This window comes from Vicugna pacos, chromosome 8 (genome assembly GCF_048564905.1).
Source record: "Vicugna pacos chromosome 8, VicPac4, whole genome shotgun sequence".
Taxonomy (NCBI): Eukaryota; Metazoa; Chordata; class Mammalia; order Artiodactyla; family Camelidae; genus Vicugna; species Vicugna pacos.
Genome location: NC_132994.1, coordinates 77,457,494 through 77,480,384, shown reverse-complemented (window position 1 = coordinate 77,480,384; position 22,891 = coordinate 77,457,494). Strand labels below are relative to the sequence as shown.

At 45.3% G+C, this 22,891-nt stretch overlaps 1 protein-coding gene and 1 long non-coding RNA gene across 8 annotated transcripts in view; one reads left to right on the top strand and one right to left on the bottom strand.

Moving 5' to 3' along the window:
* Positions 1-6,012, bottom strand: part of AFDN (afadin, adherens junction formation factor) — a 126,578-nt gene extending 120,566 nt beyond the window's left edge. For 5 of the 7 annotated variants that reach the window (XM_072966220.1, XM_072966221.1, XM_072966223.1 and 2 more), the window contains exon 1: positions 5,597-6,012. In XM_072966220.1, the coding sequence (XP_072822321.1) occupies positions 5,597-5,701 (105 nt within the window). In that variant the 5' untranslated portion in view covers positions 5,702-6,012. Of the gene's footprint in view, positions 1-5,266; positions 5,286-5,596 lie in introns of those variants that run through there. The other 2 variants (XM_072966216.1, XM_072966218.1) reach the window with 1 other exon arrangement.
* A 66-nt stretch (positions 6,013-6,078) lies between these two features.
* Positions 6,079-8,596, top strand: LOC140697797 (uncharacterized). Its single transcript, XR_012075139.1, has 3 exons — positions 6,079-6,229; positions 7,805-7,923; positions 8,423-8,596. It is a non-coding gene; the product is annotated as an uncharacterized lncRNA (long non-coding RNA).
* The last annotated feature ends 14,295 nt before the right edge of the window (positions 8,597-22,891 follow it).

The following is a 22,891-nucleotide window of genomic DNA, read 5'->3' as shown; positions in this document are numbered from 1 at the left end:
CTGCGAGAATGATCTTGGCCAGTCTGCCTAGATCGACCCAGCACCAAAGACACACATAAAGCTAGGGAAGTTGGAAACTTCAGAAACAGAACAGACAACACCAGCAAGTTCATCCTGTTCACACCTGGAGTGAACCCCAGCTCATGCCTGCTGTTCTGTGCCATCAGCTCCCACAACAGCGTTCCACATGGTCGCCCCAACTATCATGCAGCGACAACACTCAGAAAGCAAAGCTCGCTGTGTGTCTGCAACCTAAAACCTTGACAATGCAAACAAAAGCAACAAAAGTTCACGTCTTATTTTCTATCCACAGAACTCTCCTTAACATTAAATCTCTTCTGAGTAAAAGTACAGAAATTTTGGCTACCTTCCAGTCATAGTAAACTGTTCAAATTCAAATCATCCTTATCTTTTGGAATCAACTTATACTGGGAAAATACTTTCCTGGCTAACATATGAGCTACTTCTACATGTGTTCACTTCAACCTTATAAAGTACATTCCCTCTCCAAATTAAATTGTAATATGGTTTCGGTCAATCACATACGCCAAAATGACGAGTGAGGATTTATGTTCTTACTGTTGCTAGAACAATACCTCAACCAGACGACCTGAGACAGGCAAACCAACACCCCCTCACGAGCTCGCAGTCTCTCTATTGAGACCCCATATATGGCCAGAAATGTCAAGGAGAAGCGTCTGCTCATGGATAAAGGAGGTCTATCTCCGAAAACACATCCACACCAGTCAGCTTGTACACGTGGGAAACCAACTAGAAGCCACCCCTGGATTCTCAGGCCCCGCCAGCCTGAGTTACCAGCAGACGGACATGTCCAGACCTGGTTGATGGGTCTGTGGGATCTGGCACACTGCTCAGAATCTAACTTACAAGCGTGAATGTAGGTCAAACAAACTGTCATCACTGAACTAGGCACCTTCAAAGTAAATGAGCATATCCTAAATACAATCGGCCAGGAAACTAGCAGCAATAGCAAAATTCTGAACAAAAATCAACAGACTCTACCTAAACTGAAAAATAATTTTCAATTAAGAAGTCGGTTTAGTTTTATGCTCTGTAAATACTACTCACCTATCCATTTTATTTATAATAAAGGGAAGCAAGCTTGTATCAAAATAGCTGCTGTATTACTTATTAGCATTTTCTGACATTACAACAAAGTTCAAGTCTCATAAAACTGTTTATAAACAAATTAACCTATGCCACCAGAATAACCAACCACTAGTAAAAATGCTTTACACACCACAATTGTCAGTTAAAACCTTAGTGACACAACCCGAAACCCTTTTTCTCTTCAGCACCCCACCGATTGGGTACCATTTCCCAATTTCCTGTGAATCAGATTTTTTCAAGAATATGAAAGAACCACTTCTGCGATTCTACTACTAACCACAATCAAAACTTGATAGTTCTAGAAAAGCCTATGGTTACGACATTTATCTTCCTTTAAGTCTATAAACTGCGTAAAGCAGGGTCACTTTTCACTGGCCAAGGGAGAGCAAATTGAAGCCAACCTAGATGAAGTTTCCATTTAAGATAACTCAACAGTAACTAACCTGACAAGGCTTTTTACCTCGTGCTCACAAGCACACACCTACACAAACAAAAACCTTAACCAGTTATTACAGGAAGAAAATTAAAGATTTCTTTAAAAGGTTATAAGCAACAGAGTGGACTAGAAATACTAACAACACAGCACTGGCAACTGCCTATCTCATTATATGTTAAGTCACCAGAAAACATCTTCTGAAGTACCAGTGTTTAGTAATACAGCTGTTGTTTTCAAAGCAGTTTCAAGTATAGTTAAGTTGTATGATAAAGCACAGCTACAACCTGAGCGTTAGTCTGAAACACAGATCTAGCTATTAAGTTATGCAATTACTACTTCACCCAAAGACTTCCTACTCCACCTCTGCTGACAAACCCAGAAGTTACTCTTTACACACACCTCTGGGTAACATGAATCACCACATTACTTCTCAAGGTTAATCTGAGTATTAAGATATAATATATTTACCTGCAGTAAAGGATAGATGGGTGTCCACACAAATTCTGGGTTATTTTTTTCCCATCAACCCAAAAAGAAGGCAATAAATTCAAAAAGTAATAAACAAAACAAATGACTTCAAGAAACATCTCATGAAGGGAAGTGGTCAACAACCTAGCATGGTTTTTGCATTTCGGTGTAAACTTTACGCAAAAGAATTAGACATGAAAACATAAATCTTTAATAGCCTAACAGACAATTTCACTAAGTTTTTTTTAAAAAAAGCACGTATCCTCTGCTTTGTCAGGAATGAAGGTATACACAAAGGAAGCTATATATGCAGTATTCTTTCCACAAAGTATTTATTGAGCACATACCACATGACAGACATAAAACCAACGTTTAGAACAATAAAACTCTAAGTGATCAGGTGATCAAAGAGAGAGGCAGACAAACCAATGGCTATAATGACAAAATCAGAGTAAGCTAAACAGCAGAAAACCAAAAACAACACGGAGACCTTGGGGTGACCAGAGAAGCCCTCTTCTGAAGAGGTAATGAGATAAGTCATAATAAATAGCAACCCCTCAGAGAAATACTTACCATTAAAAATAAGAAAAGGACAGGCAGGGCTAAAAAGCTCTTAGAAGCATTTACCATGAGTGACAGTTTTCCATAATAACCAAGATATTAATTCAGCTTAACATCAATCTCCTGATAAAACAGCAACTTTAAGTTTAGATCTTCAACTCTCATTTTAAATTCCAGAGGGATCCAGGATCCAAGTGAGGAAGCGGTTGAAAAATGCATAATGATAAAATATAACTTGCTTTTACTATAGAAGCCCTTTTAAACACAAAGGTGAATGCGAAGCAAATTTAACCAAGTTGATTTTAAAATATATACTAATTTTCCTTAATAGTGAATGTAATCCCAAAGGCCAAGTTTATCATCTTCCTAAACATGGAAACCACAGCTCAGTCATTATCAAGGCTGCCTAAAGCCGCCGATCACGATGATCAATAGTTATATAATTTGATAAGATACTTATCACTGCACCTTCAAAAAAAGCAACCAAAAGGAAACAAACCACAACTACACTCTTATCTACATACATAAACAAGATTATCCAAATATATATATTAGGCCTAAATCATATTGCTACAAATAAATTCTGTCATAAATTTGCTCAACATTTATTGTTTAATAATAATAAATAATAATAAAGGCCTATAAGTATAACACTTCCATTCTTGTAGAAAACTACGAAAAATGATTTGTGATAGACAAAGACAGTAAAACTATCATTTTTCAAATGGTAAAAAAAGTTTTCACCCAAAAAAGTTGTAGATAAAGCAAAGTGAAACCACTGACCTTGAAATATTCCTTTAGAGAATTATTAACTTTAGTTTACCTACATCATAATGAAAGATACACGTTACATGTGACACTTAACTTCCAAGACCACGATCAATTTAGGAGTATGCAAAGGTTCTCCAGAAAAGAAAATGGGAAGTGTGAACTAGGTACCAGGTAATGTAAGAGCTAAGAAAAATAACATATGGACATTTTTTTAAAACCAACTTATTACTTTATGAAAAGCCTTCGAGTAGAATCCTGGAGAATCATTTCTAAAAATAGAAATGTTTAGGTATAAATGGGGAGGAGAAACTACTAAAGGAAGTACATAAACATTTTCCAAAAATGTCCTTCAACTTTTGCCTTCCTCCGACACGAGTACAGAGCAAGTTTTCACTCGCAGAGTCACTAGTGGAAAAGCAGCTTTCCAAATGACAGGCCAGTCTGCCCTTGATAGCTACTCATGTATCTTAGAAAATGGAGAGTTTCAATCCAGTGCTTAAAAACAGAGTTCAATGAAATCAATTAACCCTAATCTGTTTCTGATTTAGGATTTTTTCTTAATGTCAACTCAATTTAAACTCTCAAAGAGTTAAACTGAATTACTTGTTACTAAATTTTAAAAAATTTCTTTTCTCAACCAGAAATCTCTGAGAAAACAATTATAGATTTATTCAAACAGAAAAAAAACAAAACTATGTACCAAAATAGTATTTTACAACTGAGTTTTTCTAACCAGAGATAAGAAAAATGAACTCATTATCCTGAAAAACAATACACTCTGAAGGCTAAATTACTCCATGTCACCTTTCAAAAGAAGCGCTAATAAGCCTATGAATGAACACCTAACCACATATTATTAATTTGCTTACCAGTATCCAACTCATAAAATCATTAGAGAAGATGAGTTGTGAATCAGGAGTAACTTAATATTAGTGTTCAAACTGGCAACCCGAACCTAATAATTTATATTAGCACTCAACTAAAGATTAAGATGAATGGCTCTGCCTGAGAAGGCAGAAGCAGTGGACTCGTCCCCACCATAGTTAAAACCAAGACATTGAAAAAATAAGTCGACTTGACTCAAAAATATAAACTAGGGTTTAATGATAAGAAAAGAGATTAAATTCCATGAGAATGACCAAATTTGCCAAACACGACTGGTGCCTAAAAGCTGCTATTTTAGTAAATAAGCCTAACTTTGGATTACCTATTTCAACAAATCAGAAACAGATGCTACTAAAATAATTTCCCAAGAGGACAAAGACCCCGTGTAAGGTGTATTCCGTGTAAAGGCCCTGCTACGACCCAGCTTGAGAAGGAAGCACAGCTCACCGGGCCCCAGGACGAAACGGGTCACTGGGTCTTCCCCGACTCCACCCCCACTCCTCTCCCACACCTCTCCTTCCCGACCCACTGGGAGGAAATCCTATTTTTTTTTCTTTTACTCTTTCAGTAGCTTTGCCATAAACAACCACCATTGTCCCAGGCCCAGAGTAAGTGATTTCCTCCTTTTCTCAGGAGCACGCCCTGGACTGGCCACCCCCAGGCAGGCCCGCCGGCGGGCAGGGAGCCACCCTGCACTGTCCCCCGCCCAGCCCCGGCCCTCCTCCTCCTTCGGCCTCCGGCCCCGCCCCGCCCCGCCCCGGCCCCCTCCCCAGCCTCCCCCAGCCCCCAGCCCAGCCCGACCCCCTCCCCCAGCCCGGCCCCCTCCCCCAACCCCTCCCCCTCCCCGGGACCGGGTCACCGCGGGCGCGCGCACGGCCAGCGCGGGGAGGGGCGCCCGCCAGTCCACCTGAGCGCAGGCAGCGAATGGGAGGAAACCTTCTTTCCACCGGAGTTCAATTCCGGGCTGCGTTATCAGCGAACCCGCACAATTGGAACAACTTTCCCGATATTTACTTTACGCTCGCGGTCGGCAACCCCCAAACCGCCGAGGCCGGCCGCCGAGGTCACATGCTCGCTCGTTCTGTGACAAAGGTCCGCGGCCCCCAGGCCCGAGCGCCGCGACCCGCGGCGGTCGGGGACAGACCAGCAAAGTGACGTCCCCGCCCGCCACGCCCGCCCGGCCCCCCGCCCGCCGCACAGGTGACCGCGCGCTCCCCGCGCCCGGCGCGCGTCCATCCAGGGCCTGGGGGCGCGGAGGCCGCGGGAGGGGGGTTCCCCGAGGGGGAGGGGCGGCCCGAGCTGCTCGGGGTAGGGGAGCGGGGCCGCCCGGCCCGGCCGCGCTACCTCGGTGGGCTGGCTGATCTCGAACAGGTCCAGCCGGTTGGCGTTCCAGTGCTGGATGATGTCGGCCAGCTTCCGCCGCTCCTCGTCGCGGCCGCCCGCCGACATCCTCCGGCCGCGCTCGCCCGCCCGGGCCGCCCGGGGGTCGGGGCCGGGGTCGGGCGGGGGACCGCGCGCCCAACGTCCGCGGGCCCGGCTCGGCGCTCGGCCGCCTCGGCCCCGCCGCCCCGCGACCCCCGCGCTCCGCGCGCCCGGCTCCGCGCTCCCGGCTCGGCCGCCTCAGCTCTCGGGCTCCGCGGGCTCTCGGACTCCTCAGCCGCCGCCGGCCCCGCTCCTCGGCCGCCTCAGCCGGCCCGCCCCGCGTCAGCCCGCCGGCCGGTGTGCGCCCGAGCGCCCGCCCGGCCGCACGCGCCGCCCGCCCCGCCCCGCCCGCCGTGCGCGCCCCCGCGCCCGCGCGCCCGCGCCCGCACCTCCGGCCTCCGCTAGGTGCTGCTGCGCCCGCCCGCGCGCCGGGCCGCCGGACCCGGGACAGGCGGGCTGGCGGGCGGGGCTGCTTTCAGACGGGCAGTACCGGCTCCGACCGTGGGCCGGGTTCCGACGGTGCTGGGTTCAGAGGGCGGTCCCGGATTTGGACAGGTGGTACTGGGGTGGGCGGGCAGTGCCAGGTCGGGAGGGCGGTACCGGCTCCAGCAGGCGGTAACTGGGCGGTACCAGGTTCGGACGAGCGGTACTGGGTTGGGCGGGTGGAACTAGGTTCGGATGGGCAGTACTGGGTCATGCAGGCGCTACCGGGTCGGACGGGCCGTCAAGGCCGGAGGGACAGAGGACGCGCGGACCCCTCGGGCGCGGACCCCTGCGCACTGACCGCCCGGCCAGGCCCCAGCGGCGCGGGTGAGGAGGGCGCGGGGTCCGGGAACCGTCCACGCCCCCCACCCAGGACCGCGGCCCCGGGCGTCGCGCGTCCCTCGTGGGTGTCCACTCGGAAGACGGGTCTTCTGAGAGTCTGCGCCCCCCCGACCCCCGACCACAGGGCGCGGCACCCAGTGACCGTCGGAGGAGGGGGGCCTCTGGACGCGGGGAAATGCTGCGGTTCCCCAGCCTCGGAGCCTGTGTGTCCCGGTGCCTGTGGGGACCTAAAATTCATTTCAGCAGCAGGTTTTGTCAATTTAGGAATATTTATTCATTAGGCGTTTCTCTTTAATTGCCTAACCTCCCCCCCACCACCAAAATAGTAAGCCAGGCTGCGGAGCCCCTGCCGCGCGGAGGCCGCGCCCCGCAGGCTCCCAGGTGGGCCGCCCCGGCGGATCAGTCACGCGCGGTCACCAAAGCCTCCCTCCTCGCGGCGCCGCAGCCGCGGTGGGGGCGCGGGCTGACAGAGCCCCTGTTTTGCGGTTACGTGGCCTCCTCCCGCGTGGACGCGCTTTGCTCTCCGCCCGAGCTCTGCGTCCCGCTGGGCTGTGCTCGGTGGCCTCGCGCTGCGCGCGGGCGGCCGGCGGGTTTGAACCCGCGCCGCGGGGAGCGGGGGCTTCCACGTCTCCAGTCTTCTTCCTGGGACCCTCGGCATAGTTCTGCTCCTCCGTGCCTTTGAGTTCCTGTGCTGCTGTATCCGCTCGAGTTGTCGCTTGTTTGTGGACGTCGCCGTGTCGGTGCAGCTCAGAACTGCCTGGCGAGGTCCTGCACGCACACGCGCGCACACACATGCACGCGCCATGTGGGTCGTCAGCTGCACTGTCAGCTGAATTCTAGCAGCATTATTCCCAGTGATGCTCTTACCTAGAACGACTTGGCTCTTAGAGCAAAGAATTCGTCTGCAAAGCTGGCAGTTAGATTGCTGGTGTCCAAGGAAGTACACGTAGAGAATTCAGTACTGCTGGAAAATAAATACTGCGTCCCTGCAGTGTGATATTTCTAATAAAAATATGTAGCGTACACAAAATGCCGGCTGTATCGTGCAGGACACACAGGCGGCTCTAAATCAACGGGAATTATTGCCTTTCTGCCTCTCATTAAAAATCCCCACTGATACTACGTCTGAGTGATGTCTGAGTCTGCAGTTCACACTAGGTCTCAACCAACATTAGTCTATTGACAGAGGTTTAAAAGCAAGATGAATCCATAGAATACCTGATTCTTAAATCACGAAGACTCTTAGAACCGGCATATATTTAGGCCATGAAAATTTTCAAATTCTACTAATTGTCATCGTTTAAGGCCCCAAGAAAATACGGTTTGCTGTATGTCACTCTTGATACCACATGATAAGAAGAATGAGGCATGATATCCGTCTCCTGTTCAACAGTGTTCTTGGGCACCGCTGAGCTCTGATGCATGTAAGAAATCATATTTAAGTGCTATTCAAAAAATGATGTATAAAAATACAGTCATGTGGGATTTAGTATTAAGCCCACTGTATAGACAGAGAAACTGAGTTGTGGGATGAGAGATGACTGAAGGTAAAAGAACTGCACTGGGTGAGGTTGAAAAGATTTTTTTTAATCTGAGTCCATTTTTTAGCACTTACTTTCCAATTTGTATATGTAACTGTTTTCTTTTTTAAAAGCATTATTTTATTTTTAGTTACGCTGTTGAGAAACTTAAGACTTACTTCAATCAGCACTGATCTACAGATAGTTCTAAATGTCTCTGAAACATAAATCTACTTAAAACCTTGCAGTATCATGTAATGGGGATAAATATATAAGAAAAATAATGATAGTTTTGAAAACGCTGGTTAAGCTTTGAACATTTTAAAGTATTTTTTGAATTCTGAAAACCAGGTTCTCAGACCAACCAAATGAAATAACCTTATTCCTGCCCCCATTTGCACAGGCTCTGGAAAATAGAAAATGCCACGAAAAAGATCAAGAGCTTAATCCATCTCAGAAGAAAAAATGATACAAATGTATTAACTGTATCTAACTTTATCAACTCTAATGACCTATAGGTCATTTTCTAGCCATCAATATATTTTGTATTTCAGTAAATAAACCAAATTTTAAAATATTTCATCCTGTAATTGTCCATAGCTTCTTATAAGACCTTTTACTAGAAGATGTCAACTCAGATGGTATTTAAACAAAAATTAAAGTAAAGGGATATAATAGAAGTTCACATGGGAGAATTTCTAAGGTAGACTATCTTCCTTAGTAGCCTAAGCAAATAACAGTTAATTTAGTTAATCTAGAAAATTAAGTAGCCAAACTCTTCCTTTGTCCAACCCATGGCTAGAAAGGTCAGTGTGGTTAATTTAGCTTTTTAAAAAGGAGGCATTCCAGAGAATTAAGCCTCATGAAGTAAGCAGGGTATGTGCTACTTTACTGGAGAAATGTATCTTTAAGATCTTTCTTCTTTGTATTCCCATGTTCCTGATATTTAGTTAAATTTTAAATTACCTGATGGAGTTCTCAGGAAACAAGATTTCAGAGAAAGGAGAGATATAGAAGCCCTTAAAATAGGAATTTAATCTTGTTTTAAAATATATATATATATATATTACTAACTCAGAAAGGCTTCTGTGGTTATATGTGTTCTCTAGCATTTTATAACCCAAGATGGTGCTGCAGAAAAAGGCCAGATCTCGAACATAAACAAGATACTTACACTGAATAAATGGAAGATAGCCTGTGTGTGTGTGTGTCTGTGTTAGATGCGAGTGTATTTGTGTATATGTCTCTGTTAGATGTTGTGTGTGTGCGCGCGCGCATGTGTGTTAGAGGGAGAATCATGCCCTGTGAACGGCACTCCCTCCCCTTTAATGTGTTGGAAAACTGCTTCATGATACCTGGTTCTGTCTGAGGCGCCTGATGTCCAGGCCTGTCACACTGATTTCTGGCCCTGTCCCCGCTCCCAGCACTGAGCTCAGCTCAGGGCTCTGCCTGTAGCCTGTGTGTAACCGGTCGCCCCGCCTGGGCCACAAGTGCCCGGTGCCCACCCGCTGGCCAGCTCCCCAGGGTCTGGCGGCGAGTGAGTGAGCCATCTTCACAAGGTCAGCTTCCTCAGCGTGGGGGCCTTGGAAGGTTTCCATCGGCCTTTCTCTTTTCCCTCGATGATAGTCCCCAGCGATGGGCCTAGACCCGGGAGGTGTGTACCTCGTTCCTACAATGGAGGTCTTGAGCCCCCGGGCGGCCTCCTTCTGACCCTGGCAGCTGGCCGTCACTGGCACAACGGAAGCGAAAGGAAAGTGCAGGAGACACTACGGGAGTTGGGTCCTAGCAGGAGCTGGGCGTAATAACCCCGCCCCGCCGCTCCCAGGTCCGGTAGGTGGCATCGGGAAGAAGCTCGGGGACCTAATAGACCTGAGGAGACAAATGGTGCAAATATATCAACTGTTGTCTTCTGCGTCTCATGTCCTTTTCTGCTAGAAAAATGGGCATGTATATATATATATATTTATGTATTTATAATACATTATTTATATACATATAAGTATGTGTATGTATATAAATTTTATTATATAAAATTGTATGATGTGTAATATATGTTAAGATATAGAATATATATAATTTTGCTGGAAAGCTGATATTCTCAAATGCAAACTCCCATTAAATTGTATTTAAAAAAATAAAAACACATACCAAATGAAGGGAACATGTACTCTTAAGTGCTTTATCAGCAGTGAAAATAAGAGAAACCAGAGAAGAAAGGGTTGAGAAGTGTCCTGTCTGTGGGAAACCCAGAGGTGGGCATTCCAGGACTTCCCCCAGCCTGAATCTCTTTATCCACAAGCATCTCTGGACATCAGAAGTACGAAATTACAGTTGTTTGCTTTTGGAGATGCAGGGCAACTTAAGCATTTTTGAAACTGCTGTTGACATTTGCAGTAATTCCATGAGACGTGAAAAACTTGGGTAAGGCTTCTGTTATGATGATCGTGTAAGTCTGTGCCCTAAAGCTCCTGCACCACACAGACGTGCCTGTTCTAAATATACATGAGTGACAGATGAAAAAGAAAGAAAATGTCAGTTTAGAGGGCGCCTGAAACAACGTGAACATCATGGAGGCTCGATGTCTGGGGACAGAAGTACACAGTGGTGAGGGGCTGGAGGAGCCATCCCGCTGCACCCAGGGGCCCAAAGCAGGTGGGTCGTGCCAGCAGCTGGGCTCCTGTCGGGCGTGGGCACCAAAGTGCTCACAGGGAGAAGAGAAAATACTGATGCAGCCTTCTGGCCGGGAACCAAGCTGAGCCCTGCAGTGGCTACACTGGGGTGCCTCCAGTCAACACTACACAACTTGCTCCAGGAGGCAGGCCCCATGTGAACCAAGTCCAAGCCTTCGTGAGCCAGAGCGGGGAGTGAGCAAAGAGGCCAGAGGCCCCGAGAGACCAAGAGAGAGTCCCCCACCTAGATGAGCTGAGAATCCCCAAGTGCCAAGACACGTGCAGAAACCAAATGCTAAAGGACCGTCAAAGGCAGTGATGTAATGATGAATTCATACCAGACAAAGATAATGCAACATTCTCAAAAAAGCTTTAAATAAATGTTTAGGAACATATGATGGAGTAACATCCATCAAAAGAGATCAGAAATTTCACAATAAACAACTTGCAAAAAACAAGAACATGTTTTAAAGGAACCAGTTAGAAATCCTAGAAGTGATCGATTTGGGGTTGACATAAAAACACATAGAAAGAGGGAAAGAACTGAGAAACATCTGGAAAGTAGGATGGAAAGAAAGATTTCTAAAAATAAGTCTGTAAGGGACAAGAACAATAGAGTTGAGAGAGTTCAGTCTCATGTGATCAGAATTCCAAGGGCACAGAGGAAAAGGCAGAGAGGTGTGACTACTGCAGTAGGAGCTGGGAATTTTCCAGAATGTAAGAAGCACAGGGCTCAAGTTAAAAGCGCTTTCAAATGCGGAGCAGGACGAATGAGAGCAAATCCACACCTGGATAGGAAGTAGTGAAACCTTAGAGTAAAGGTCAAAGTGGAGATGTCACACGTCCCCTGGGAGTGGACTCGAAATGGAGGAAAAGAGTAGGATTAAAAGGAGGGCTCAGAAAATAGGCCCCTGGTTTTTAGGGGTGAAAACCATGTATGAGAACACTCACCTCTAGCCACTTGCTCACTCTTCTGTATCCAGATGCCCCATTTCAGTAAAGCTGTTTCCTCATTGTGGCGCAGGCAGGTGTGTGCCCTTCAGCAATACAGCTAAGATGTAGTGAGGTTACCAGGAACCTCTGTAATCAGAGCTGTGTGTGTGTGTGTGTGTGTGTGTGTGTGTGTGTGTGTGTGGCGGGAGGGTCAGATCTGTGACTCCCAGTGTTGGTGATCATCAGGATTTCCTGGGGAGCTTTTCTCCTTCCCCACTCACTACGCAGCTCCAGCAGTCACCACCAGCCTGCTTCATGTTCCCTTAACCCTCTTCCTGCATCCCTGGGTTATTTTAAAACAAAAATCAGACATATTGTTTCATTAGTGTTTTAGCTGTATCTTCAGAAGATGGATTATTAAAAATACACATTTTCCTAATGTCATTATCCCACCTTGAAAATGAACAATAATTCCGTAAAGTCATCAACTAGCAACTCAGTGTTCACATTTCAGAGGACATTTTGAACCTGAGTGTTTCCTCAGCACAGTCCCAGACTCAGAACCAGAATGCAGGGTGAGTCCAGGGGTCGGGAGAGCTGAAGTCTCCCTAAGTGATTCTGAGAGTCGGGTCTGGTAATTACCGGCTTAGATGACTGTTTAGGTCCTTTCTGCCCTTGAGACTATGACTTTTCCAACATCACACCTCTTCTTTCTCCTGGGTGAGACTGGTTCTGTTATGTCACCGAAGGAGCATGGCAGTCAATTTTATGCATGTGATCAGAGGTGTTAGAATGAGAAAGTGGCTTTGGGGAAAGAGTCAAATTCCCAAGTGGAGCTCCATCCCTGGCCCGAATTATAGGACAATGAACAGGGCCTTTTAGCTCTGAGACTCAGTTTCCTCCAGTGAAAACTAAACCTCATGGTGACTGTTAACCTAAACTACCCACCTTATGGAGCTGTTGACAAGGTCCAAGTTCAAGTAAACACATGAATGTATTCCCCCAAGTGTCCATGGATATGGGAACGCCTTCATTTTAGATGTGAACATTGGCACTGCAGTGGTTAAAAATGTAACAGAAAGTCCAGAACAGTTTTTTTTAAATAGATTTGGATAGGAATGAAACAGTACAGAGTATTCACGTTTATGCATGTGGGGGAAAAAAGAAAAGTCATTAATTAAGTTAAAATCATTTAACTTTTTAGGCATATTTTTAATTATTAAAAGACACTATGTTAGAACTTCCATTCATTCAGAACATAAGCCTCTACAGCCTTGGGAGGATGTTAAGCCTTAGAACGTGTGACAAATATCTGACTGTTGTTGTTTTGGCCATTTTATTGTAATTGTTTTCATTACAACACTGTCTATAATGAATTTGGTACATTATAGATCGTAAATGCTTAAACTCTGCATTCTAGGTGTGGGAGGAAACAAGTGTTCACTCTCCTGAATTACTAAGCCACCTTTCCAGCTGTTGTCCATCTGCAGGATTCACCCGAGTCTTGCTGCCAGTGTCCCCCTCCTTCCCTGCCGCCACCTCCCAGCCCCATCACCTGCCTCCTCTGAAAGCCTGGCTTAAGAGCCTGTCACTCTGATCTTAGTGTTGTCCCTGACTCTTCCTCCCTTTCATCTTCCAGATTCTGCTGGTCTAACCCTAGCAGTTCTGTTAGAATCCCCTCCTCTTGGGTTCTTTACTACGTTGTGTCCCCCATTCAGACTCTCCCAGTCTTCCTAACACTCTGACCGTGTCCATGTTCACCCAGTAAAACCCTAGCATTCCACGTGGACTTAGCCCAGTTCATTCATGTAGTCTCCTACTGGTCACATGTGAGTTCCACGCAGTCCCCTACATCTTACAGACCCGCTTCTGCCTCCCTGCCTGCCAGCTTTGCGCATCCTCGTCCCTCCCCCAGGAACGCCCCTTCACACCCCCAGCTGGAATCCCACCATCTCCCTTAGATGTTAGCGCTGTTGACTGGTTTCGATTTTCCTCTGCTGAGCGCCCGGAATGTCACCTTGCAGGCGTGTGTGGTCAGGCGTGGCCCTGTGACTTGGGTCAGTCAATGAAATTGTGTAGAAACAAAGCTTGTCCCTCCTGGGTGGTGGTGTTTACAAGCCAGCGAGTCACCACGCAGCCGCTTCCAGTGCTGCGGTGGCAGGAAGCCCACGTGGGAGTGACGGTGCTGTAAAGTCAAGCAGCCGAGGCTCAGCTCCGGCTGACCCTGGGGGTCACTGGGTCCCACAGCGGGCTTTAAGCACTGAAATTTGGGATTGCTTATTACCGGGGGCAGCTGGCCTGGCTTCAGTACCATCAACTTCCAGGCCTAGATCCACACTCCCTTGAAACACTCCCTGGTGGCCACACCCGCAGGGACGCTGCTCTCACTGGACCCCAGTGCCGTTTGTCTGTCCCCTGTTGGCAGTCACACCCCAGCGTGTTGGAGACCACGGGCTCAGAGTCACCAGACCCCTGTTTGAATGTCAAACTGCCCTTGGCTACTAAGGCCCAACTGTCTTTCTGAAGCCCAGTTTTCTCGTCTAAATGATCTGACGGTTAGAATTGTGAAAGGTAAGTGAACCACATGATACGGACGCACCGTTCCCCAGGCCTCTGCATTGACGTTATTTCCTCTTCTGGGAATAGAAAACACATGGAACTTAAAATAATTTCAGAGAATAAGATTTTATTTTTATTTTTCTGTGACTTGTAGAATAATTACAAGACTTCACAGATAAATGTCTCTGCCCAGTATTTTCACCAAAGTTTGATTTCTTTTAAATAAGACAGGGATACATATTTATTTTTTAAGGTAGTTAACAAGGCAGAGTATAACTATATAAATAATTCAATTAAATTATTACATACTAATATTCTTATCTTTTAAAAATAAATTTTAGATTGAATTTTCACAATTAAAAATCAATTAAAAAAACAATAATCAGAGAAGTTGAAAAATCACAGAATGAAAAATTTTATCTGTTCATATAATGTCTCCAATTACCTTTGACCCGAGTATCTCACTATCCGGAAATGTATGACAAGTTTGGGTTTCAAGGGTTTTTTTTATTTGTTTGTTTAATGAAGACTTATTTAAATATCAAGGAAAAAATAAATAAATATAGAGTAACTAACATCTTAGACTAGATGAAAGCAGTTTGTTGTTTAAATACTAAATTCTTTAAAATGATGATGTATCAGTGCGTCCTGAGACCATGACACTTTTGCTTGGCTGGGAGAAAGGCACTGTGTGCTTAGGAGTGTGTTACCAACAAAGCAGGACTAGGTACCATGTCATTTCAGTGATTTGTGGTCGTAATTCCCATGAGAAGCTTAAGATATAATTAGAACCTGTTAAAACATTAATCTTGGCAGCTCGTTATGAGAGAATTTTCTATGATTCTACCCTTTCATATTCGGATTATTGGAAACTGACTCTTTTGGTTCAATAACAAGATTTTTTTGAGAAGCAATTTTAATTATTAATTTCCTACACAGTTATTAAAAAGGAAGATAGGATTACAGTTTGAATTTCAATTTATGGATATAGTAAACTGGCAATAGAGTGAAAAATAAAATTTTAGAAGGAGCTGTAGCCAAGAGTATGTGTAACAAAATATCCAGCAGATGTATGTATTTATATATAATATACCCCATTGCAAGTAAGAGAATTATGCTCTAGCTAAAAACTATTTGTTTAAATATAGTGAATCCATCAAGAGCTGTCCATTCAAGAACAAATGCCAAAATACGACTTTCTTTAGTTTAATGATTTGGTTTATCTGCAGCAAGGCAATTATGAGGAGTGGTGAAGCAGGGTGAATTCCTGCTTTAAAAAGTTACTTTCTAAGTACTTTAAGTCTTGTTCAATTTTCTACCCAAGTCTACACCCTCACAAGCAGGCCTTATTTCTAAGGTCACTTAGAGTACAAGCTAATGTGAACAAATGTTAATATTTTAAATCAGGGTTTGGCAAACTGCAAACCTGTGGACCAGATCCAGCCTGCCTTCCATGTCTGTATGACCCACTCACTAAAAATGCTTTTACATTTTTAATAGTTGAAAAAAACAAAATGAGAGGTGACACGTGACAAAATATTAATTTAAAAACCTAGATCTACAGTATCAGCCAATAAACAGATACTAATTTATGGAAGCAGAAGAGGAGGGAAGAGCCCAAACTCTCATCATTTAAGACTTAATTTAACTATACTTGCCTTGTTGAAACCGCAAAGACATCAGATCTCGCAGCTGTTCTTGGAGGGTGGTGACAATTAACTCAGAGAAAGGGTTCTAGTCCAAAATGAGATTCTCCGGGTTTTCTGCTGGCAAACCAGGTGTCCAATATTTGGGGACATTTATAACTATAGCACATCCTGAAAGCCCCAGCAACTGTTGACCTACAGTTATTGAAAATTCAAAACCCTTCTGCTCCCCTCCTGAGCTGCACTTTTACACCGTAAATCGTGTCCAGCGTGTGTGAGTCTGTCTCTGCACTAATTATTCTGTTTCTTTGGTCTTTGTGTCTATCGTTACACAAAAAAACTGCCTTAACTACTGAAACTTTATCATAAATTTGATATCTGGTAGACTGAGTCCTCCCGCTGTGTTCTTTTTGTAAAAAGCCATCATAGCTCTTCTTAACTTTTTGTGTTTCCAAGTAAATGTTAGAATCAGCTCTCAATTACCACACACACACACACACACACACACACACACAGAAATCCCACTGAGATTTTTATTGGGGTGGCATTGAATTTATAGATTACTTTGAGTGAAACTGACATATTTATAATAAAAGCATTTATTTTATTATACCCCCTTTTACTTAGTATACCTCCTTTTAGACCATCTTTACTTTTCCTCAATAATGTTGAATGGTTTTATCCGTGCCAAACTTGTGTGTCTTCTCTTTTAGATTTAGTCCTAAATATTTGATATTTTTATGCTATTGGAAATGATACGTTTCCAAGTGTTTTCCAAATGCTTGTTGCTAGTGTGTAGAAATATATCTGGGTTTTTTTTGAATAGTGACTTGCGTTTAACAACTTTGCTAAACTCATTTATTCATTATAATAATCTTTGTTTTCTACAAGCGCAATCATAAATCTGCAAATAATGGCAGCTTTGTTATCTCTCTTCCAACCCTTTTAGTGCACTGGCTAGTGCACTGCCAGTGTAATGATGAGTGACGGTGGTGATACCAAACATTCCCATTTACTTCCTAATCTCATATGGAGACGTTTCAACATTTCACTATCAAATATGTTTTTAAATAGTCTTTACCATAATGGTGATGCTCCGCCTTATTCCTACCTTTAAAAAAAACCTGTTACTGTTATAATGGAATACAACTCTATTCCTAGCTGCCAAGAGTTTTTCTTTTTAAATCGTAAATGGATTTAAGTGATTTCAAATGCTTTTTCTTTATCATGTCTATGATTACATAATTTTCCTTTTTTAAAATAATGTTAACATGCTGCTCCCGGGAATGTGCCCCTGATTTTGCGATGTGGAACCCTCTTTATGATTGCTGTGTTTGATTTGCTACCATGTGCTAATATTTTATTTATAGATTTTAGATCTACATGCAGGAGGAAGGCTAGCCTATCACTTCTGTTTCTTATAACGTCCTTGTTAGATTCTGATACCAAAGTTACATTGGTCTCATAAAAAATATTTGGAGGTGTCCCCCCATTTCTCTTCTCTGATCTCCCCCACTTGTATTTAAATATCTGATGGACTTTACTTAGGCCTGGAGTTTTGTTTTGGGGTCAGGGAATGGAGGTGGGGACGTTTTAAGTACAGATTTGTGCCCTGAGATTTATCTGTTTCAATAATCTTTTCAAAGAGCCAAGTCTCAGCTTTGTCAGCGTCGGTCACGTGAGGGGGCCGTGAGTTATGGGAAACACTGAGCATCTGGTTGAAAACACAAAGAGATTCACATCACTGGAGAGGAACATGGACTTTATGGATTTTTTCAGAGAGCTCAGCAAGTTTTCATTGAGATATAATTCATATACCACAAAATTCCCCTTCAACAGTGTGCCGTTTGGTTGGCTTTAGTATACTCCCAGAGCTGTGCAACCATCACCACTAATATCAGAACATTTTTTCACCCCAAACCTGTTAATGGTGACTCTGGGTTTCCCACCCCTACAGCCCCGGTAACCGCTGACCTTCTTGTTTCCACTTTTATGCCGATTTTCGATGTTTCATCTCGATATTTCATGATTCGATGACTCATGCAGTATCTGGTCCTTTGTGACTGACTTCGTTCACTTAGCATAATGTTTTCAAGGTTTATCCACGTTGTAGGACAACTTCGTTTTAAAATGAAAAAAAAATTACCATGTAATTTCTTTATATGATCAAAAATGTAACCATGACTATTACACAATATAGGACAGTGTTAGACTTAGTTACCCCTCCCCAATGTGCTTCATCAGGAGCCAATATTTATAATGAATTTTATAGATTGAAACATTCTCATCTTAGTTCATGTTGATGAAAGGAGAAAAAAACAGACTCAGGATAATGTTGTACAACTGATATTTCTAAACTGCACTCCTAGTCAATGAAAAAAGGCTCCTAAATTATTCCATATAACTGAAAATCAGATAATGTATTTTTGTATGACTTAACTATTATAGTGGAAGCTTCAGTTAAAAATAGACTATAATCAATCTTGCTTTTCTATGTAAATTAAAAATGTAACACTTCACAGCCAACCTGAGAAGCTTCCATTTGCAATCATTTATGTCTGAGTTTTTATGAGATGTTAAGAGTCTACTCAAGCCTGGAAGAAAATATTTACAACACATACGTCTGGGGAGAGGAGAGAAGGGGAACGCCGCGTCACGCGGAAGCACCCCCGCTGTGGTGAGGCTTTCATGGGAGTGCGCATATGTCACAGTTCAAAAAAGTGTGCTTTTGAAACATGTGCCATTTACTGTATGTTAATGATACCTCAATAAAGCTAGAGAAAAAGCTTCTGCCCTGTCTGAAACCCAAATATGTCACATGTATAGTAAACGTCAGATGCTTGGTCAAAGTGGTTTCCGCTGTGGTTTCCACTTCTTGAAGTGGTTAGACTAAGGCAAAAATCTGGCTACTTTTTTCTTTCTGAGTCTTTTTAAGACCATTTAATTTTGGCAATTTTGCTTTTTTTTTTTTTAAATGGGCACCTATAGCACAAACATTTGAGAAGTAAATCAGTAGCCAGCATTAGGAATAAACCATACATTTCAATTATGTAAAATCTTTATCCGTGTCTAGAAATGAATTATAATCTTTACATTTAAATACAATTTTAAAAAAGTGTTTCCTGCAGAAATGCACACATAACAATGACTTAGAAAATTTGTTCAGAGGTCAGATTAATTTTTTAAATTAAAATTTGATAATTTGGGGTTACCAAATTGTCAAAAATATTAACATAATCTTATTGGCCTTACAAAAAAAAAATTGCACGGTGTGCCCAAATTCAGGTATTAAATGATGTGACATTAAAAGTGGCCTGGTCTGAAGGATTGAAGACTCGAGGGGACAGAGGGGCCCCTGCTCTGTCTTGTGTTCCAAAGCTGGGACCGAACACAGTAAGGATATGCCCCATCCCCCAACCACAGTGAGGACGTGCCCTGTCCCCGCGATGGCTCTGATTCTCCTGATGCACTTCCTGTGTTTCCTGGTCTACGTGTGAAAACGTGCCAGACAGTGAGGCCTGTTTCAAAGGGCTGATGGAACAGGTCTGCCATTGAGAAACCTGCATGCTGATGGAGCTAATGTGGAAGTCTAGGGGGCCCGTGGAGGCAGTGCCTTTTGTATGTTGGCGAATTGCTCTCTTGCGTGGAGATGCTGTCCAGCTGCCTGACTGAGGGCAGCTGGAAACCAGACCCCCTTGCCCTGGAATCCTGATTCTTCATCTGAAGCTCTGTGACCTTGAGCAGGTTGGATGCCTTCTCCAGCGTTTCGTTCACAAATCTGTAATAACTGGAATACCGCCACTGTCCGGAGATGCTTCTCCGTGGCTCTCTTGCTTTGTGCACGTCTGTCGAGAGGACACACTGACAGCTTTTGTTACAACTGTCTTTCCCAGGATGGTGGCAGAGCAAACAGCAGGGGCAGACTGAGAGTCTTCCTCCATCAAATCTGCCAGGAGCAGGTTGTTCACTGTTGTTTGTACAAACGTCTCTCTCTGGGGCAGAGGGCAGGTCGTTTGCAGCTGAACATAAAAGACTCGGGTAGGGGAGGGGTGGTCAGCTGGTATGCAACCCCACGGTGTGTGCAGCACCTCCGGGGATGTTCTGCGTCACCCCCAAGGGACTAGGGGACCAAGAGGGGCAAAGGCAGACGTGAAACTCATGCAGCCTGCTGTGCTGGGAGTGGTGAAGTCCTCCGTCTCTGAACCAGGGGGCTCGTGTCCTCTGCCAGCATCCGTGGTGCCCGGGCTTGCGCGCACGGAGAAACTGCGCCACTTCCTGTCGCCGACACCCACCTTCAGGTTATCGTGAAGACGGCGGGAGGTACCAGCTGCCCTGGGCAAATGCTCGCTCCTCAAAAATATGCTCCCTTCCTCTCTGACACCGAAAGCTTTTTTTTTTTTTTTTACCATAAATATTTGTCAACTCATCGAACTATTTTTTTCAGGTTTCAGTTGGTACTTGTAATTAGGTCAAGCTCCACATCCTAATTACATCCACGGGACAAACAGCCAGGTGAAAAGGAAGCTCGCTCTCTGGCGCTCTTCCTCTCAGCTCAAGTCAGCGGCCCAGGTATCTCCAATGACAGACAGAAACTTTCACTTCCGGGTCATACCCGGGTGTGGGGATCTGTGACTAATTTGGGTGTTACCCCTCAAAACCACACCTTGTACAGCACAGAGTGTTTGCAAGAAAAAAAGATGCAGCCGGAGAATGTCCATGGCTCGCTGATCCTGCCTTGTGTTTCCTCGTTGCAATTCACAGGAAATAGACGAGAGGACTAGGAACTGATTACACAGAGAACACTGAGGCTTCGTTCTCACTGAGGCACGAGTGGTCCCCCTGGCTTTGCCATCACAGAGTGACCGGGACCGACGATGGTGCGTCCTTGGTGGTAAATTCTACTGACAGACAACGATCTCTTCCGTTTCCGGTTCCCATCTGAAAATCAGGCAGACCCCTGCTAACGTGTGTGATGGCAGCCTTGCCTGCTGACCTCTGCCAGTATTGGATAGTGATCATATGTGACATTACTGCCCCCAGAAGAGTTTACAGTGTTTAAAACTTCTTACCAGAGCTTCTTGTAAAAATTTCACAGGGAAATCATGAAATATTAACCCACGTGAAATAGCACGTCTTTGTCGAAACATTTTATTGTAACTTCTGTTTAAGGAGAGCATCCAAACCACTAAATTACACTTGATGTTTAGTTTCATTGAACAGGCTCTTTATTAAGTGTTTCTGGAGATCTTTCTTTCAAGCCTCAGCATAGAACATACGCCCTTGAAAGTGATGCTCAGTGTATTGCAGAAGAGAAGATTTGAGCTTCCTTTTCAGTCTGTGACACGTTTCTGCACCTTTGCTCCTATTACACCTGTTTACATTTAGGACAGATGTGGCTATGGCTGGGGAATAAGCAATTCTGACACAAAATGCGAAGAACACCATCTTTGTTATCTGAGAGCAGTGGGTTACTATGCTGTCCGGACAAGAATAGGCCAGAAGTGCCTGATAGAGGCGGCCGGGGGCCATCCAGACCCCGCCCTGGGTCCAGACTCTGTGGAAACGTCAAGGTTTTCCCATCTCTTCAGTTTTCTGGTGTGTACACTCCTCAGCACAGGAGGTCCTGCCATGGCCACTTCCTTGTGGTCTCACTTTCTCATCCTGACCCGTGCCCCCCATCCTGACCCGTGCCCCCCATCCTGACCTGTGCCCTCTGTCCTGACCCGTGCCCCCGTCCTGACCCATGCTTCCCATCCTGACTCGTGCTCCCCAGCCTGACCCGTGCCCCCCTTCCTGACCCCTGCTCCCCATCCTGACCCGTGCCCCCCGTCCTGACCCCTGCTCCCCGTCCTGACCCTTGCTCCCCGTCCTGACCCCTGCTCCCCGTCCTGACCCCTGCTCCCTGTCCTGACCCTTGCTCCCCTTCCTGACCCTTGCTCCCCTTCCTGACCCTTGCTCGCCTTCCTGACCCGTGCTTCCTGTCCTGACCTGTGCCCCTTATCCTTTGCTGAATGTGGTAGGAAACAGTAAAGCTCTATATGGGGCCCTGGCCTGGAGGACCTCAGACACATGAAACTTCTGTGTCACGGCCCCTCCCTGCCACAGGGCTGCTTCCCTGTGTGCTGTTTTCTCAGCCACCTCTGTACCTACAAGGCAGGTTCCTAAGGAAGCTGTCATGCGGACGCCTGCTGCAGCTATGGTGACCTCGGGCTCGGGGGAACAATTTTGCTCTGGAAGGCGGAAGAAGCATGCTCCATGTGCCGAACAACAGAACCCTGTGGAGGGCGTTCACCTTCCCCAGGCTTGTGTGTAACCACAATTATTCGTCCATTGATGTTTGTCACACAGAGACTCTGTGTCAGGCAGGGCACACACGGGACGGTAGCCAAGCAATGGGAGGAAACCTGATTCCTGCCCTCCAGGAACCTCTGAGATCACGTGTAACAGTGGAACGGCCTGTGTTAACAGGTGCAGTGGAGAAGACAAAAAGGAATCAGGGCAGGGAAGGCGGGAGCGTCCGCTTGACGGACAGCCGAGGACTTCGGGTGAGCAGGCGCTCTGGGGAGTCAGATACGGGCGGCTTTTAAGGTGCTGAGGAGAATGACCTAAGCTGGGGTCTCAGCACACACTCTGCGTCGGGTGCTGGAGGAAGTCGACTAGCATCGCCACGATGACCCCCGGCATCTCACCGGAACTTTTGGAATCTGAACCGAAACCTCCACCACAAGGCGTCTTTGAAATTGAAAGATGTTGAAAGAGGGGAGGACTTTGGATCTGTCCTTATCAAAAATCACTTCAAACATCGTCATAAAAGGGAAGGAAGTTACAGCCTTGGACAGGGAGACAAAACACGGACGTTCCAGTGCACACGGATGCTGTTTCCAGAGGGTTAAAGGAAAACATGTCAAATGCGCACCTGGCCAGCCGTGCCCAGCAAGCACTGCTCACTTGTGCAGGTGCAGGGCGCGGGCGGCGGTGCCAGGAAGTGGGCAGTGGTCCCGGACTGCCTGGTGCCTGAGGAAAAGAGACGAATGGAGCGACAGTGTATTTCTGCCAGTTTCACAT